Source organism: Oculina patagonica, chromosome 12, assembly GCF_052425735.1.
Source record: "Oculina patagonica isolate OP01 chromosome 12, crgOcupat, whole genome shotgun sequence".
Classification (NCBI taxonomy): domain Eukaryota; kingdom Metazoa; phylum Cnidaria; class Anthozoa; order Scleractinia; family Oculinidae; genus Oculina; species Oculina patagonica.
Window position 1 is genome coordinate 23221918 of NC_135769.1, and position 17945 is coordinate 23239862.

The 17945-nt window shown below is 39.8% G+C and overlaps 2 protein-coding genes across 6 annotated transcripts in view; one reads left to right on the forward strand and one right to left on the reverse strand.

Moving 5' to 3' along the window:
* Window positions 1-10310, reverse strand: part of LOC144632254 (uncharacterized) — a 50160-nt gene extending 39850 nt beyond the window's left edge. Inside the window, exons 1-3 of one of the 5 annotated variants that reach the window (XM_078490853.1) lie at window positions 9669-10310; window positions 8229-8375; window positions 7263-7411 (exon numbers count right to left, since the gene is read on the reverse strand). In XM_078490853.1, the coding sequence (XP_078346979.1) occupies window positions 7263-7411; window positions 8229-8375; window positions 9669-9734 (362 nt within the window). In that variant the 5' untranslated portion in view covers window positions 9735-10310. Of the gene's footprint in view, window positions 1-7262; window positions 7412-8222; window positions 8376-8994; window positions 9322-9379; window positions 9647-9668 lie in introns of those variants that run through there. The other 4 variants (XM_078490851.1, XM_078490854.1, XM_078490850.1 and 1 more) reach the window with 4 other exon arrangements.
* A 2090-nt stretch (window positions 10311-12400) lies between these two features.
* LOC144632259 (disintegrin and metalloproteinase domain-containing protein 12-like) lies at window positions 12401-17605 on the forward strand. Its single transcript, XM_078490867.1, has 2 exons — window positions 12401-13637; window positions 15276-17605. The coding sequence occupies exons 1-2, from the start codon at window positions 13407-13409 to the stop codon at window positions 17487-17489; spliced, it is 2445 nt and encodes an 814-aa protein (XP_078346993.1). The 5' UTR covers window positions 12401-13406; the 3' UTR covers window positions 17490-17605.
* The last annotated feature ends 340 nt before the right edge of the window (window positions 17606-17945 follow it).

Here is a 17945-nt window from a genome sequence, read left to right on the forward strand (position 1 = left end):
TTTTTAATTACTTAGTTAGACTTTGATAAATAATGAGTTACTTCCTAGCAGAGTGGGAGATTACAGTAAAAACCCACGAGTAAGAACCTGACATTTAAGAACCTGTTAGGCTAAAATTTGCAAATTAGACTCCATTTTTTCGACTATTTTGCTTGTTTACAAGCAGAAGTAGGAGATTAGGAGTGATGTGGGCAAAATTTGGAACATTCTTGTCTACTCTCAAGGGACTTTTTTAATTTCTCAAGGGACTGTTTTAATTTCTCAAGGGAGTTCTTTCCGCTTAGTGGGCGATGAAAGGGTCTCTTATTATTATTGCGTCAACACTTCCGATCTCGTGTTAAAGACGTGACTTGTCACATATTCCGCTGTAGGTGATGAAAGGGTCTCTCATTAGTATTGCGTCAACAATTGCGATCTCGTGTTAAAAACGTGACTTGTCACATGTATAAACGTTATATAACAGTTATTTTTATGCGTGAGTATCTCAAATGAGATATGACACAACTAATCGAGAATGTGAGTGGTTCAGTGTTTCACAGTCTAAAGCGTTGTACTAGTACAAGCGTCTCACTCACTGAAGCTGGGCGCTAATATTTAACCTAAAATGATTAAGAACGGAAATTTGTACTGTTTAATACAAGTCTTTCACATTCTAAAGCGGCGCTAATATTCAACCTAAAGCTTTTAAGTTTGAAAACAACGTTGCGCGCGAGCGATCATGAAGTTGAACCAAAGTATTCATGATTGAACGCGTACGGTTGATAAATATATTTTACTAGTATTCTGTGGCAAAAACTCTTTAAAATATTTTTAACTGGCGCAGATTTTAAAAACCCTTCTGTAGTTATGTTTACAGAAATGGTTTTGCTTCGCTAAACCATCGGAAGAAAACAGGTACCATAAAAATAGAATTGAGCCGTAAACGTGTCGCGACTTTTAATTTAAATTTGTCTGACTCTTTCGCATTTGTATAAAATTAATTTCACGTGAAGATCGGTAAAGCCGTCCAGTTTCATTCGGTTTACAAACGCAGAAGACTTGACATTGAAGTTAAAGCCTCACAAAAATTTTAAAGATGTATTTGCTGTATATAAAAATTTGAATTTGACCAAATTTCAGCCGACGTAAAATTTATTTATCGGCTGATCGCTCATGCGAAACGACGTCAGACTCTTCAACTTCAACAAAATATTTTGTAACTCTAGCCACTGGAATCGCTGGAACATTACCGCTGCTGCCATGTTTTCTTCACCTGAATTTCCGACATGACCATGACTTTCGAGCAACATGTCTTGTTCCTCCTCAACTTGCAAACTTGGGAAGTTCAGCCGAACCAAAGTTGGGGAGTTTGTTCCGAAGTTGGTAATTTGATTGTTTAACCCGCAAAGTAATTGGCTACTTTGTAACGTAGTTCCCAAGAAAACGAGTTTAAATTTGTTTGAATGAATTTTACTGAGAAATAAATAGTTTCTATCGAAAACTCACAACTTTTTAAAAACACGCGACTTTTTTCAAAACCCGCGACTTTTTCAAAACCCGCGACTTATATAAAACCCGCGACACGCGACTTGAAACCCGCGACCCGCGACCATTAGGGAAACTCGATTTACCGATCGTTCAAAAAATTACATCCAAGTTCAAAGCAATAACAGTACATTACCATTTCGTTCTCAAAAGACTTGAGAAGCCGCAATTGGTCCTTGTTTAACTCCGTGATTTGAATTCAAAACGCATTTGTAAGCACCATTACACCATGTGTTGACAAGCGGCAGAGTATCGGAATTTTTCGCACCGTGCTGTACTGCACGGCAGAAATAATTATCCACATGTTCATGTTGAAAGCGAAGTTTTAATTTGAGCAGCCGGCTTTTGAAGTCATGCAATTGTACACTAAATGGATTTACCGATCGTTCAAAAAATTACATCCAAGTTCAAAGCAATAACAGTACATTACCATTTCGTTCTCAAAAGACTTGAGAAGCCGCAATTGGTCCTTGTTTAACTCCGTGATTTGAATTCAAAACGCATTTGTAAGCACCATTACACCATGTGTTGACAAGCGGCAGAGTATCGGAATTTTTCGCACCGTGCTGTACTGCACGGCAGAAATAATTATCCACATGTTCATGTTGAAAGCGAAGTTTTAATTTGAGCAGCCGGCTTTTGAAGTCATGCAATTGTACACTAAATGGATTTACCGATCGTTCAAAAAATTACATCCAAGTTCAAAGCAATAACAGTACATTACCATTTCGTTCTCAAAAGACTTGAGAAGCCGCAATTGGTCCTTGTTTAACTCCGTGATTTGAATTCAAAACGCATTTGTAAGCACCATTACACCATATCTTCGCGGCGGTGAAAGGAAAGATAAATCCTTCATCAACAAGGTTTCAGCACTCTGTACTCCATGGTTTTCCGTTTTAAGGCCACTTTAAAATTCTATAGTGTTTCTCCTTTCTGTTTTAAGTCCCAAATATGTTTTTTTTTTCTTGTTCAGAATCAAAACAAGGCCTTGGAAGTTTGTAAATACAACCCGCGCGGCTCTACGATTTCCTTGTACGATTTCAATGCACGGAATAATACGAAAAACCTTCTTCTAGGACCCCAAGAGTTCTCTAAAAATATGCGCAGAAAACAGATTTTGATTGGTTTATTTGCCGTTATTATCTATAGAACAATAGAAGAACCAAAAAAACTCCAGGGAGGGTGGGAAAGGGCATTATAATTCCGCTGTAGGTGATGAAAGGGGCTCTCATTAGTATTGCGTAAACACTTGCGGGTTCAAATTGCGGCGTCATGGATTGAAGATAACTGTAATTTTTGCATACGCAAGCCAAATCGGTCATAAACTGTCTAAAAACGTTTTGTTCTTTGTATTAAAAGGAAAGTTCTTGGAGAGTGCGTTTTATCCATTAGTACCAAGTTATCAGTACAAAGATACGCACGTTAATGCTTTAGTTTGGCAAGAGTGAAGTTAATGAAATAACATAAACGGATACAAATTCCAGTGGTTTTTAACTGTTGCGGAGTGGAATGGTTTTCAACGGTTTACGAAGTTTAAAGGAGCAATAGAGCTCTATCTACTGCTCAATAAATTTGTTTTCAATAGCACTGAACTTGACAGTTGTCATAAACTTTTCTTCACCGTTGGAAGAATTCACTCTGGAAAAGAGACAGATGTTCAGTGGAGCAAGAGAGTTACCTTGAGTGCTAAGTGAGTACAATCTTGCGTTGATGTTGTTTGTATGAATGTGTCATGTGGTACAGATGTTTTTTCGATAAAGTTATCGCTGCATGGTTTCGCTTTTAGTCTTGGAATTTGAAGTATTTCCGCACTGCGGTTGGTAAGCGAGTGGGGAAACGTCAACAGAGTTGCAGTATCTGGCAATTCTCATTTATGCTCGTGATTTTTGCCATCAGTAACTGGTTAACTCATTTGCCATCGTTTGCCAAAACGTACAATTTTTAAAGTGCTACGCTTTTCGTTCTTTTTTTTCTCTCACTTCTGTTATGTTCAATTTTTTTAACACGTGTTTTCTTTTGTTCTGCCGTGTTTATTTATAGCCGTTTACGCTATTCCGTTGTCTTAGTTGTTATCAATGCTGACACACCCCTTGACACACCAGTTGAGATAAAATTCTCCCGTTATATGCTAAGCTGCGCTAAAGAAGTTTTTTTTCTTTTTAGAGAGATAAGCTACCACTTTATTCCATTTCTACGGTATGATACATTCTATGAATTTTTGGTATGGCAGTTTTAGTATTTAATCCTGAATTTCCTACTGTGCGATTAAGTAAGTCGCTAACAGGCTCGTTAGTATGTTTTCGTGAGCGATGCTTTTGAATTTACACAAAGGACGCACAGCAAGATAAAACGAATTTCCGGTAATTGTTTGAGTACATAGGTGGTGGAAAACACGGATCCTGCTTCCCAAAAGCCGTAACCGGGTTTACATTACGTTTTTGACGTAGGGTATAAGCAAGCCCGACAGTTTATAGATTTCAGTTAGAAACTAAACAGATGAAGTCTTCTTTTTAAGTTATCACCCAAGATTTTATTCTTTCTTATAATTTGAAACAGATTTTTGGTCTAATTAGACCGTAAATCGCCAAAATTATTTTAATTCGCGTTACTTCCGTTCTCCTCCAAATTTGGTATACAGGAAGTGAATTTTATCCGCCAATTACCTAGTGATTCCGGCCAAGAAACTTTAATGTGCCTTACATGACGATTTTTGCAGAAGTTATTCCTTCAGCAATATGGCGGATTCGGTCTAACGAGCTTTAATAGGGTTAAAAGCTCGTTAAGATGGTCTTTGAGAAGGAATTATGATCTGAAACGTTTTTCGAGTGTCAGAGAAAGTTACTTGGAGATTTGGGTCTATATTCGAAGCTAGAAATTGAGGTAAATTATCTTTCTTGTTGCTTCGCACGTGTTTCGGTCGGTTGCGTATGAATAGATAAAATTCCAAATGGTACAAAATGCTCTTTGGATCACCTTTTTTTTTAGATTGAAAATCTCGCTTGTATCATAAATTATGTGTCTTTAATGATTTATTTGGAAATGTAAAGTTTTAATACTTTGCCATGGTTTTTGAGATGCAATTAGCCTGCGTGGCCGGCGTTAAAGGGGAAGGAGAAGGGGAGTTCGAGCGCGAGGTGCGAGGAGAGAGCGCAAAGCGCGATCGGAGAAGGGGGAAGGGGAACGCCTGCCCTGACGCTATTGTTTTTGTCGTTTTTTACCTCCAGATTCTGGACGCAAAAATCGTGATTGGTCAGAATTTAAAGAGTGTGAAAATTGATTGTTCTGATCAGTCAGATGTATGTCATTCAATCGATTAATTTGATGTCTGTGGTTTGTTCTCCACTTTCATTCAATGCAGAGGAATCCAATGGCGAATGTTATGATTGAGCGATTTCTCTGCGAAGCGGTTGATTCTTTGAAAGAAATCGGTCGTTGTAGGATTTAGTATCAAACTAGTGGTAACCACAGGTTAAAAAATGCGGGCCTTGACGCACATAGACAAGCAGATGACAAGTACTTTAGGGGCGGTATGAAAAAAACAATAGCGTCAGGGCAGGCGTTCCCCTTCCCCCCCTTCCCCCGATCGCGCTTCGCGCTCTCTCCTCGCACCTCGCGCTTCGCGCTCGAACTCCCCTTCTCCTTCCCCTTTGAACGCCGGCCACGCAGGTTAAGATGCAATCCTTGTGTTTACGCAGTACAATTTATTGGTAGTTAATTTGAAATTCGGTCGATTTTTCTCAGGTTAGTTTTCATCTTAGAAAAAGGAAAATGTATTGTTGTACTTCCAAATTTGTAAAGTGATTGAATTTTTTTTTTGGAAACTTGATAACTTATACATAAGCCGATGTGTTACTCTTAAAAACGAAATATTTTGCTCGTTTAATGTGATATTGAAACTTTAACTGCTGTAAATGAGTTTTGAGTTATTAAATAAAACATGCACCATGGTCTTTTGTGTATTTTTATGTTATAAGAAGGGGTTAAAATTTTTCATTTTTTGAGCTTTCTTTTTTGGCTTGTTACTTTTTTGTCAGTTAATTTGTTAAACACAATAACACTTTAAAGGACAAAAAGGATTTCAAAAACTCAACAACAAAATTTAACAACAAGGAGTTTCCTATTGGTACCCCATCCAATTACTAAACCCGCCCAAGAAACCTTAACTTTGGCGATAAGATGACAACAACTACTTTCCATGTGGTATAAGAGAACACGTAGCTCATCTCACAACAGCTCACCTTGAGCAGGGTTTGACTTGGATAAATGACCTTAATAGAAACCCCTTGTTCTTGCGATTCCATTAGAAATTTCTCAGTACAAACTTATTAACTTCAGGAACTTTCATTTCCCTTTTAACAGCTTTCTTAACTTACTTCGGCTTTATGCGTTTCTTTATCTTGAACCTATGCCCCACTTCACCCTAACCCCCCCAAATAATCATTATTCCACGCCTTCTTTACCTTAAATTGACGTATTTTTAATTGAAATGGTTCTTTGTTTTGGTAGCTGTTGTTGCCACTTTTTAAAATGTTTCACACTTCTGCATTTTACAAAATTCACACATACTGCGTTTTAAGAAAATACGTCAATGCGCATTTTACAATGTTCCTCCCATCAACCGAACCGTTCCGCCGTTCCTACATTCCTCATAATAAACTAACCAGAATATCCAGGACAACACAAATATACATATTTCAACACTTGCACTCCTAAACAAAGTGAAAAGCCTAATTCACCCTTTAAAAAGAACTACTCCATACCACAATTGACTGCCAACAGATAAACCATAGCAAAATAGTCGTAGTCTCACAGAGACCTTTGATTATAAGACCCTACCGGTATTTAGCCTAAAATTTGAAAACAGCTTCTTATTTTCTAAAATTGGTTAAATATTTACTTTTGAGAAAATATGAAGAGTCAACTTTCTGGATCCTTTTTGGAGATATGTAACCTATGCGTAAACCTTATTTCCCCAGATGCAATGTAATGCAAATTTTATACAAGAAAAAGGCTGAATACCACTAAAATCTCAATTTAACAACATTGAATTTTTTTCCCTCAGAAATTAAGAACCTAATATATTAAGCCTAAATTTGAGTTAAAAACCCTTTATGTAAGGCCCTGTTTAGGCTAATCTGAAAAACAATAGGTTAGACCTTACTCATGGCTTTTTACTGTATAAGTGACCTTTAAGTTATTACGTACAATTAGTGTGTAGGCATAATTAAGTGAGCTGTTATATACATTAGTCCGAACCTAACTTCAAGCAAGCTAAGTTCTCTGTGGAGGGGGAGGGGACTATACCCTCCTATCCCTATCTGCCCCCCTGCTGCTGCCAAAGAGGCTTAATACAGAGCCCTGTCATGTAACCTTATTAATCTTAAAATTTGTTGTGGTCTGATGCCAGGCTTGCTTTCAGTTACAAAATTCCTGAGAAAGTGTCAACAAGATGGGATATCCTTACCATGGAGTAGCCACGGATAGAAGAAGGAGATTCAAACATATTTCAAGCTTAATCAACCCAATCACTCTGCTTTGAGGATCACTGAAAAGATCTTTTTCTCCCATTGAGATTTAGTATAAGTAAAGGTGATGACGTCAGAAGAGGAAAAAAAGGCCCATGCTCATCACAGGTAGTTAATGGCATTTCATGTGTCAACTTGTTAACTTAAGGGTTTAATGTTAATCATCAATTAAGCAATTCTCCTTAAATTATAGTACTGGTATTTCATACTCACCATGCGGATAAGAGCATAAATGGAGTAATGATTGCCAGCATCATTTCAAAACTTGCAAAAACAATTCCTGGTACAGAGTTAGCATGTAATGAACAGTTGGTGCCAGACAGACCAAAAAAGAATGCATCATCAAGGCTACCAATTAAGCCCTAAAGAAGAAAGCATTTAAGATGCAAATAAAGATACCGGTATTATAAATAAACATCATTTAGAGTGGTTTTCACTTGAGTGTCGAAAGTAATTTGCGTTTGCTTTGGTTTTGCGTTCACTACGCTTAGTGATTGGTTTAAAAATTTCACACCACTTTCTCGGCCAATCAGAAGTAAAACCAAAACCAATCGTGACTAGCTCGCGCACGTTTTCCTGCGCTTCGTGCCAACTACATGTATTTGCTTCAAGTTTTGATTGGTTCACTGGATTGTCTGTGACCTTTGTGATTGGCCAGAGTAATTACTTTGGTTTTGGTTTTACGACACTCAAGTGAAAACCGCTCTAATAACAAGTAAGTTCTTGCAGGCAGAAAAGATATTCAGAAGGAAATAGAGTAGAGGATTTTAACCCTTTGTACAGTGTACACCCTAAGAAAAGTGGTGTTTGTTGGTAAATTAAAAAAAATATATATAAAGAGAAAGATTAAAAAAGCTGTTTCTCTCCCTGTATAGCAGGTATACTCCTTAAGTATATGTTATTGTGCAGATCTCAGTGAAGTGGTTAAAATTTAATTATCAGTATATTGCATAACACATAATTTATGTATCAGGCAAAAAAGTTCCAAAGTTATAGGGGTTGTCAGTCATGTCACAAATAGAGGGGTGGGGGTATAATTTTCTACTTTAAAAATGCAGATCTTTCCAGGACAAGTTTGGGGCCAATGAACTAATATTGACCAAGATATGACATTATGTGCCATTTGGCACTCTTAAGCTTGGGGGTTAAAGGGTTAATATTATTAAGGCTTACCGGTACCTTCTGAGATGGTCCAAATGAAAGAGAATAACCCACGAGGTACCACAATAATGAGCCGACAGTGAAGTTGATGAGGGCATGTACAAGAACGGGGTTTGAAGAATGACATGGCCTTGTGCCTGCCTGGTAAATTGCAAAGCTGAATCCCTAGAAAAAGAGGACAGAAATATATGTTCACTGGGATGTTATTTCACGTCTGCCAGAAGTTTTGTGAATATTGCATAACAGATATTATTAGATCCAAATGGTTGACAACAGCAAAATGAAAAGATAACTTACTTTAATTTAACAAACACGTTTCCACGGTTACATCCGTCATAGACAGTGCAACAATTGTTTTTACAAGTGTGGACTTATATAGTGTGCATACACTGTCAATCGCACGCTATATAAGACCCCCTTGTGAAATGCCATGGCTTCTGCATGTATTGCATGCCATTTATTCTGTTGAGCTAACTTTTTCGTTGGCGGCTAAAGTAAGGCCACTATATTGCAAAAGGTCTTTGGGCTAGGACACAATGGTAACACTTTGCCAACTTTGAAAATCTAATATATTTTTCTTTACACCCAGATAAAGTGCCTAGGATTACTGCAACCCTCCGACCCCCACCCCCCCCCCCCCTACACTCTCCCGTCCCATGAATCAAAAATTCCTAGCTACAGGCCTGTAGTCTGCTGCATTGTGTTTGTCCAAGATGTGACAGTCAACTTGGCTAATAACTACAGACTATGAGCATATTTATCACTTATACAATTTAATCCTTGCCTGAAAATTATAAAGCAGTTCAGTAAAATGTGTCTTCCGTAGCCTAGTCACAGGATAGAAAACTAACATCGGTAATGTTTCATCGAATTAGAATCGATTTCACCTGCGAATTATCAGTTCGAAACTCTATATTAATCTAGTATTGTATGGATTTTCAAAACTATAATTCCTACGTGAGAACTTACCGCGGTAAGCCTATTTTACGTGAGTTTTGGTACGTACACTAACTTGCACGGGTACCGCGCGCAACGCACATAGACCAAGCGATCGACCGAAAGAAATCAAGAATGTTGACATGACAATAAGGCAAGGGTGATAATTAACCTCAAACCACAACAACATGCCTGCTTCGCAATCTCTTAGCATAGTTACTGTATAAACTTACATGTAAGGACAGTACTGCCGAGATATGAATCGCCGAGCTCTGCGGCACCACAATGCTTTGAGAGGTGAAATCAACATGCTCGTGGTGACAATACAAAAGTTGGCGCCAAACAATCCCTAAGGGACTGCTTCAAATATCGACGATTTGTTAAGCGTGCGAACATGGCCTCCCGCTAGCTTCTGCTTCGCTGGCGGAACAAAGTTCATCTTCCATCCCAGATCAGACTATCCGTAAATAGCTACGCTATTTATAAAGGAGGAAGAAAATCAGCTAGTATTAAATTGCCCACCTGCAATGCTACCAAGATGGTGATAATCGTGAGCCAAGCAGCGTCTACAGCATTCCCGCATTCCATCGATCGTAAATTCTTCGCTAGAAAAAAAACTTACAGGAAAGGCATTTGATACGGCCCTTGTAATCCCACGTATTTCCCAGTGGTTTATTTATCCCGTTGCCAGCGCTTGACTGACTTCGTTTGGAAATTTGTTAATTGATCTTTTCTCTCAACCAATCACTGTTTTGACAACTGAACAATTCGTGTAATACGTCTGTTATCAAACGCCCAAAGGGTCCAACCAATCAACGGTGACGAAAGAAGAGGGACACGCGACTTTGCTTCAAATGGCTGACCTCGAATATGATGACTTTCTATGGCAGAATATGAGGAAACTTGTGAGTTCATTTTGTTTTATGTCAGGTTTTTGTTGGGAATGAAATCGACTTATCTCATGCCCAGGGCCCACTACCACCCCGCCACAGGTGGTGAAAAAGTCTGGGTACCACAGTGGGAACACAATGGTCACCAGGACGGTCACCAGCGCCTTTTTGCGCCTCTGCGCAGCTGCGCGACAACATGTCGTGACAGGCACTGAAATAACGTGACAAAGATCTCTACTGTGTCTTGGCAGGAGCAATTTACTATGGGCTCCTGGTCTTGTCCAAAACGCGATTCAAATTAAGTTCCTGACATATCTCCCTAGTTGTCTCCGAGCTTTCCTTCTAGGGGCAAGAGGTTGGAGGGATGGAGGATGGGATCGAGGAATTGGATATCCAACAACGAGGATTACAACTAAACTTGAATAACAGCAAGAGACCGCCAACGATAACTCGTAGGTCCGTGGGATCTGACAAGAGATCTTAATCAGCCGAAAAAATGAAGTCACATAACAAACAATACAGCAAAGCGGATATCACCTGAAAGTAGACTTTGCGAGACACCGGGTTGCCCACGGTTAAGGTTGCAACCCTGCTTTATCGGTTCTAGCCTGTGTTGGTGTCTCGCAAAGTCTACTTTCACGTACTATCAGCCTTGCAAGACTTGATAGGTACAAGGGACTGGTTAGAAATATTCGCTGGTCTGCCGTCACAAAGGATATTGTTTTGGAGGTGTATAGTGTGAAAATGGGTCCTACATTTTGTCACGTTATTTGCGTTTTTTTTTTTTGTAAGATAACACATTTTGTTTCTCTAGTTATCTGGAAGTATGTCAGACTGCGCAACCCCGAATATAATGAGCCTCAGTAACAGGCCACATGCCCCCGGGGGCCAGATGCGGCGGATACCAAAGCCTGGTTCACACTTAGGAGCATAGCACAAGCATAAGACCAAGGACGTTCACACTTGCGTAATGATGCAGTAAAAGTTTCTTTTTCTTGCGCTTGTGCTTATGCTAATCTCACGCCCCTCCACACTCGAGTTTTCTTATGCCGAATGCTTGTGCTATTAAATGATTTTGCTTATCACACAAGTATGAACCTGGCTTTACCCAACTCGGAACCTACTGAACCTAGTAGAGTCTTACGTTAAACTGGGGAGCGATGTACAGTGATATATATACTACTCGCTCAGAACTGTACTCAAAAAATACCGTGTGAAACAAGACGATATAGCTTGAATTATAGGGGAAAAGATGTCTGAGGTAGGGAACGTATTTTGGGGTCAGGACTGAAATGGTCTCAGTATGTCCAACGTGGAAAATATAATTACACGGCTAACAATAAAGCCGTACACGACGCGTACACGCCCGCGGACTAAAATCATCAGTTCACAAAGAGGATAGCCTGCGTGCAGCCGTCTCCTGAGGACCGGGCTGAAATATGAGACCGTCTTCACGATGGCTACAGGCAAGAAAATCAAAGTACTGTACTCGTGGTTTACTATGTGGGTGTATTGGTGATTGAGCCTGACTGCAATGGGCCTACTTATCTGTTTAATCAGACGACCGTGTGCATGTGTTGGCCAAGAACCAACTCATCTTATGCCGGAACACCGTAATTTGCAATGTTTCGTGGTGTGATAAGAAATATAACATCTTGCAACAATTATAATTAAAATTTTAATAGCCGCAGTCGGCATGGCAAAAAAAATTAATATTAATAAAATTTCACGAGATCCGGGTGTCCATAAATTAGCAAGAGCTTATCTCAAACCCGATAACCCGAGCCAGAAGTCCTTAACCTTTCCTCAGTGAAAGACTGCCATTTTACCACCCGATTTCTCGAAGTAATTTTCTTTTCCCTTGGAGATTCGAAAATCGGGATTCTACTGCATTTATATTTTTCCCTGTAGGCAATGGCATTCATTACATTGCTCTGGATTGCCTCACTAAAGATCAGTGTGACGGGACAAGATGAATCGTGCCTAAACAGTAGTCCCTCTTTATACACCATACGCGCGTTGATTGGTCAATAAGCTATTGACGATTGCACACGGAAATTGTTGTCATTTCAACTTCGCATATACCACGCATTTCACGCATGCTTTATTAATTATCGGTTTAGTAAGCCACTTGGCATGTTGACACAAAAGTGACTTTGTGATTGACTGGGAAGGCAAATATGTTAAGATACACCACCTTATCACAAAAGCCCATGGTTATTATAAAACTTGCAATTACATGTGCAGTTTTAATGTGTGAATACAGTCTAGATCTGTTTTTTTCTGCAAAATGGCTCTTTGTTGGAAAACATCCGAAATGAAATTATTTTCTTCTTTTTTCCTGTGCGCTGTTTCCTCCGCCTTTTCAACTTGACCCGTTCACAGAAAATAACGATTTCAGCTCCATGCGTTCACTCGTTTAGTATGCAAAAATACCCTTTTAACTTTATTAATTATGATTATGATATCGGGAAAAATGTGTTTCCTGAAACTTGAAGAAATTTTGCGCCAGTGTTCTGGCAATCCGCCCACTTAAAATCAGAAAAAATAACACATAAATTAAGCTTGAGTTGGGAAATAATTAGATTATTGGACACATGCGGTGACCACGACGGGTCGTTAGGGAAGAATACTTCTTTTTATTGCCTTTTGAAAGGTGTCTGTGTAACCAAGATAGCGTGATACGCGCGGGAATAATTTACACAGGTTAAAGTAATATTGCAGGTCAGTTTAATCTTTTTTGAGCTTTTTTAAAGTCATTGTTCTCTCAGCTGCGGTTCGTTCATTATTTGAACTATTCATTCAAAGACAATGGAAGGATTATGACAGTCCAATTACTGATCGACATAAGTATAAACAAATTGGTAAACTACTTTGCGTTATCGCACAATCTATTACTGTTCATCATCGGCGATTTTTTCCATCTTCTATTTTTCTGTTCGTTTACACAGCTAGAATATACAACAGCCCTGGCGTCTCAGAAGTATAATTAATTGCTACTGACCTTCACAGCCCGAATGAACGACGCTATTAAGATCTGTCACAAAGCAGCGAATGGAGAGGGAAAATATTTAGATGTCAACAGTTTCCGGCGGAACGCGCGCTTCACTGGAATCGCAGAAGGTTTGAAATGTAAGATGCGCCCATACATTTGCTTGATTGATTCTGTGTTAAGAACCAGATTGAACAGTTCGTTTCACGTTACGAAAGCCCCTTTGATGGTGACGAACAATTAACATTCAACATTTCTTCACTGACCCAGACTGACCAAGTCGGAATATTTATAATCCCGTTGGCTTTCATTTTCTTATTTTTGCAACGGACAGTTTGCCATCGATTATCACTTCGGGATCAACTCAACAAAGTGGATATGGTCGTGGTTTCGTTTCCGTTCTGGATATTTCTTAAGCTACAAATTTTAGTTCAGTTTACAAAATGCTTCGAGGAAAAGAACCGCAGTTGGACAATGCGGTCTGGCGACACTTTGGCCTCCAACGCTAAGCAGCCGGTTAATCTTCAATACGTTATACCCAGGGTAAAATATATCGCTGGAGAACACAAGACATGGAAACCTGGCGAATTGGACGTCGAAACAGAAACGGTAAGTGAATGTAAGCTATTTTAGGAACACGGAGAGTCGCCAAAAACGGCGCGAGTTGGGGTTTGTTTTGAGGCTTGAGCCGGCATGGGTCCTTCAAAAACCACCAGGCGTACAAAAAAAAAAATCCGACAGACGCGGCTTACCAGAGACTTGAAAAAACCACTAGCCACTTACGAATGAATAAAGACCGCCATTGTCACGAAATGTTTAAGGATCAGGGCCAATATACTTAGAGAATCTTAAAGTGCGATGCACAAAAACAAAAATTCACGCGATGAGCCACTTTCAGTTCGTGATGGCGAACATCAATACCCATCAGATATTTGTCACACACCGGAACCAATATGAAATTAATCCCGTTTACAGCTAGACTGCGGAGAATTACTTTATAGATTCCGTTTTATTCAGCTTTTAAGGCTCCCCGGGAAGCAAAGTTGCCCTTAGAGACTACCGAAGAAAGGTGAACTAAATTGGAAACTTTTATGAATAATTAATATTCATGATTTGAATGAACAGAAGGTTTTGTGACACTGATCAAGAGCTGTAAAAACAGATTTGGACCCATGCGGTGCGGATTCAAGCTGTTCTATTGTTTGTTTTGATAGCTTCATTTGCGATAAGTGTACTTTGTGGGAAAAGCACCGAAGTGTAAAACACCACGTTGAATGCATCAATATTTCAGGAGTATCGAATTTGAAAACAGAACATCACGAAACCCGGGATGACATCAATAAATACGCGAACAGCCAAAGGTTATCAATAAAATATGCACCCCAGCTTGCATGCAATGTTTATTTTGTGCCTTAAATCACGCAGCTCAAGCCGTGAGAAAATTTTATAGTCTAAGTCAAAGTCTAAGCCGTTAAGTCTTTTAAGTGGGTGTTTTTTCTTTTCTTTTGTCAACAAAATCGACACAGCAGAGGCATTTGGGTGAAACACAATGGTCTGGAGTCTGCACCCAAGCCGTAAGCGGAATTTTGCTCAAATATTTCACAAGTGCTTACGATCGATTTCTCCCTATCTTAGTGGATTGTTTATATAATGTAAGCAATAATATTCTACTGCTTTTTTGGAAGAAAAAAAAACGGCTAGAAGTGAAACTACAATATGGCCATTTTTACATAGTTACACCCCCAGAAACCACTGACCAATTATGGCGCACACACCTCAGGCGTGATACTTCAGTAGCCATAATTTTAAACTTGAAAGGTAGATTCTCCCGCACTCTTAAGTTTTTACAGTAGTTTTTGCAAACTGCATCTTACTGAACAATTTCAATCAAAAGACACGTCTTTCAGTTACTGTCAGTTTCTTTTCAATGCAGAATTCTGATATGAAACTGACAAACGCACTGCAGTCCTACATGTATACAGCTGTACCTTTAGGCAAGAGAAAATATTTTTTAAAGGATTATTTAGTTTAAATTTAGACTTATCGCCTGTTTTGTACACCGAAATCTTAACTGAATCAAACTAAAAATGCCAAGATAGGCAGTCTTATCTTCGAAAAAAAAAAACCCGCCTATTAAAAATTTAATAGCCGCTGTAGTAAACTTAACGTGTACACTAAAGGTGAAGGACACTCGGAAACATTAGATGCACTAAAACACTAATCATTTGAAACATCTTTATTTTGCAGGCCGGGAACTCCGAGATAAAGACAGAAATCACATTCACAGCCTTTCAACAAAACTTCACACTCGACTTGTATCAGAACCGCGGCCTCTTTACCTCGCGATATCTTGAAAGACTCGAACACAATAATGACTCTGTAACGAACAGGAGAAATGTCAATCATTGTTTCTACCACGGCACTGTGAGGGGTAGGGAAAGGTCGACTGTGTCCCTCAGTACTTGCGAAGGGATTGAAGGTCTAATTTACGATGGGCGTACGTCTTACTATATAGAACCAACGGACCACTTTCTTCATTTATTTTACAGAATGAAAGATTTTAACTTTAACAAATATCATTCAGCCGAACCAAGAATAGTACAAGACGAGGATATTCACATAATAAATATTCAACGACAGTTTTCAAAAAGATCTATAGAAAACTTGAAAACTCAAAGAAGAATTCGCAGGGACGTCTTTACTGAAACCAAATACGTCGAGTTAGTTATAATTAACGATCACAAACAATTTGAAGCTTGTGGGAAAAACCTGACAAAAACAAATCTGCGCTCAAAGCAGATCGCAAATATGGTGGATGCTATTTTTAAACCGTTAAACGTGCGCGTTGCGCTCGTTGCTATAGAAACGTGGGACGTAGCGGACAAAGTTAAAGCGGACGACGATGCTGAGACTTACTTGTCAAACTTGATAAAATACAGAAAAAAGATACTGCTTGAAAAGCATCCAAACGATGTAACAAAACTTTTGACGGGAGTCTCGCTGAAAGATTCCGTTCGCGGCAAAGCGCAGATTATGACGATATGCACGCGAAAGTCCGCTGGCGTGATTCAGGATTACAGCCGAAACGCCGCATTCACCGCAAACACGTTCGCGCACGAGCTGGGTCACGTGTTCGGCATGTATCACGATGAAGACCTTCCTCGCTGCGTGTGTAACACGCGCGACTCGCGAGGGTGCGTGATGAGCGAGCATGTCGGCCGCGAGCCAGCCACTGAGTTCAGCAATTGTAGTGTCAAGGGGCTCGAGGAAACTTTATCACGGGGTTTAGGGTCGTGCCTTTTTAACGTCCCTAGAACTTTGTTCGGGGGTCCGGTTTGCGGGGACGGGATCGTTGGAAGCGGCGAGGAATGTGACTGTGGATCCGCGCAGGAATGCGCTAAGAAGGGAGACACTTGTTGCAATCACGTGACCTGCAAGCTGCGCGCGCATGCACAGTGTGCTGATGGCGCCTGCTGTGAAAAGTGTAGGTTCAAGAAGAGTGGAACTATTTGCAGAGAGAAGGTAAACGAATGCGACATCCCGGAATCTTGCACGGGATCTTCCGGGATTTGTCCCCAGGATGTTTACATCCAGAACGGTTATCCTTGTGCAAACAAAACTGCTTACTGTTACTTTGGAGAATGTCTGACCCACGACAAGCAATGTCAGGACCTATGGGGCCGCAATGCCGTATCAGGTCCAGATAAGTGCATTAATTATCACAATACACGCGGAGACAAGTTTGGACATTGCCGTAAGTCAAAGAAAGGAAAATACCGAGCTTGCCAGCAGCAGGACTCTAAGTGCGGCAAACTGTGGTGCCTTGCAAGAACCCCATGGCCTATCATAGGCATACAAAGAGACGTGATGAAATCTCGGTGGTCTCTTGATGGTAAAATTGTTACATGTAAAGGTACTAGCTTACAAATGGGCGTGGATGTACCTGAGGCTGCCATGACACTAGAAGGAACAAAATGCGGTGATGGGAAAGTGTGCCTGGACCGCCAATGTGTTTCTATAAGTGTACTTCTTAAAAAGGTGCCTGGGTGTGCCAAAAACTGCTCAGGTAATGGATTATGTAGCAATGTCGGTAAATGCCACTGTTTTGAACCGTGGACAGGCATTTCTTGTAGTGAAAAGATCTCAGATGTCAAACCGACATCTAAAGCAAGCGAGCCGATCAAAACATTGTTCCACAGCACCACAACAACTTTTTTATCCACGAAGAAAACATCAACAACTGCAAAAACGACAATTGTAACTGTAAGGCCAACTGCTCTCCAAGAAGTAGAATCCAAGGTAGTTTATACCGCTGTGTCTGCGACTTTAGTAGCTCTGATCCTGCTCCTTGTAGTAGGCCTTTGTAGTTATAAACGCCATTACAAGCACCAGAAATTTGTGTTGCAAAATACGAGAAAGAAACGCAAGGTTGAGTTGCGAGTCAAGGTCATTGTTATTTAAGAGAAATTCGAAAGGAAATATTTTATTGATGACACGACGAGTCTTTCAAAGACCTTAAAAAATAACAAAAGTAACTGTATATACCTTTTTAAGAATTAAATTATTGGTGCAGCTTTTACTGTTTTGTTCGCGTTTTTCTTTAGTGCAAGGCTAGCTTGTCACCCGGCTTATCCTTAAATAGATATCTTTAGGGACTGACCACTAAGTATTTGGGGGTAGGGGAGGGAGGGGTTGGTCGGACCTTCTGGAAAAGTGGCAGCTGTAAAAAATATGACCCATCCTTCCTTTTCATTAAAATTGTTAGATTGAATGCAATAAAACTGTTAACATGCCTATTTTGGCTGCAGATAGCTTAGGAGTGGAAATGGATTGCATTTGAAAATATTACTTGAAAGCTGAACTCCAAGTGTCGCGTGCACAAGTCGATGATGGCCGAAGGATTCACAATTCAGGCTG

Bases quoted from the DNA above. Each gene is read 5' to 3' on its own strand.
- LOC144632259 (XM_078490867.1), top strand. From the start codon at position 13,407: ATGGTCGTGGTTTCGTTTCCGTTCTGGATATTTCTTAAGCTACAAATT. The intron at 13,638-15,275 runs GTAAGTGAATGT...TTTATTTTGCAG, and splicing joins TGGACGTCGAAACAGAAACG to GCCGGGAACTCCGAGATAAA.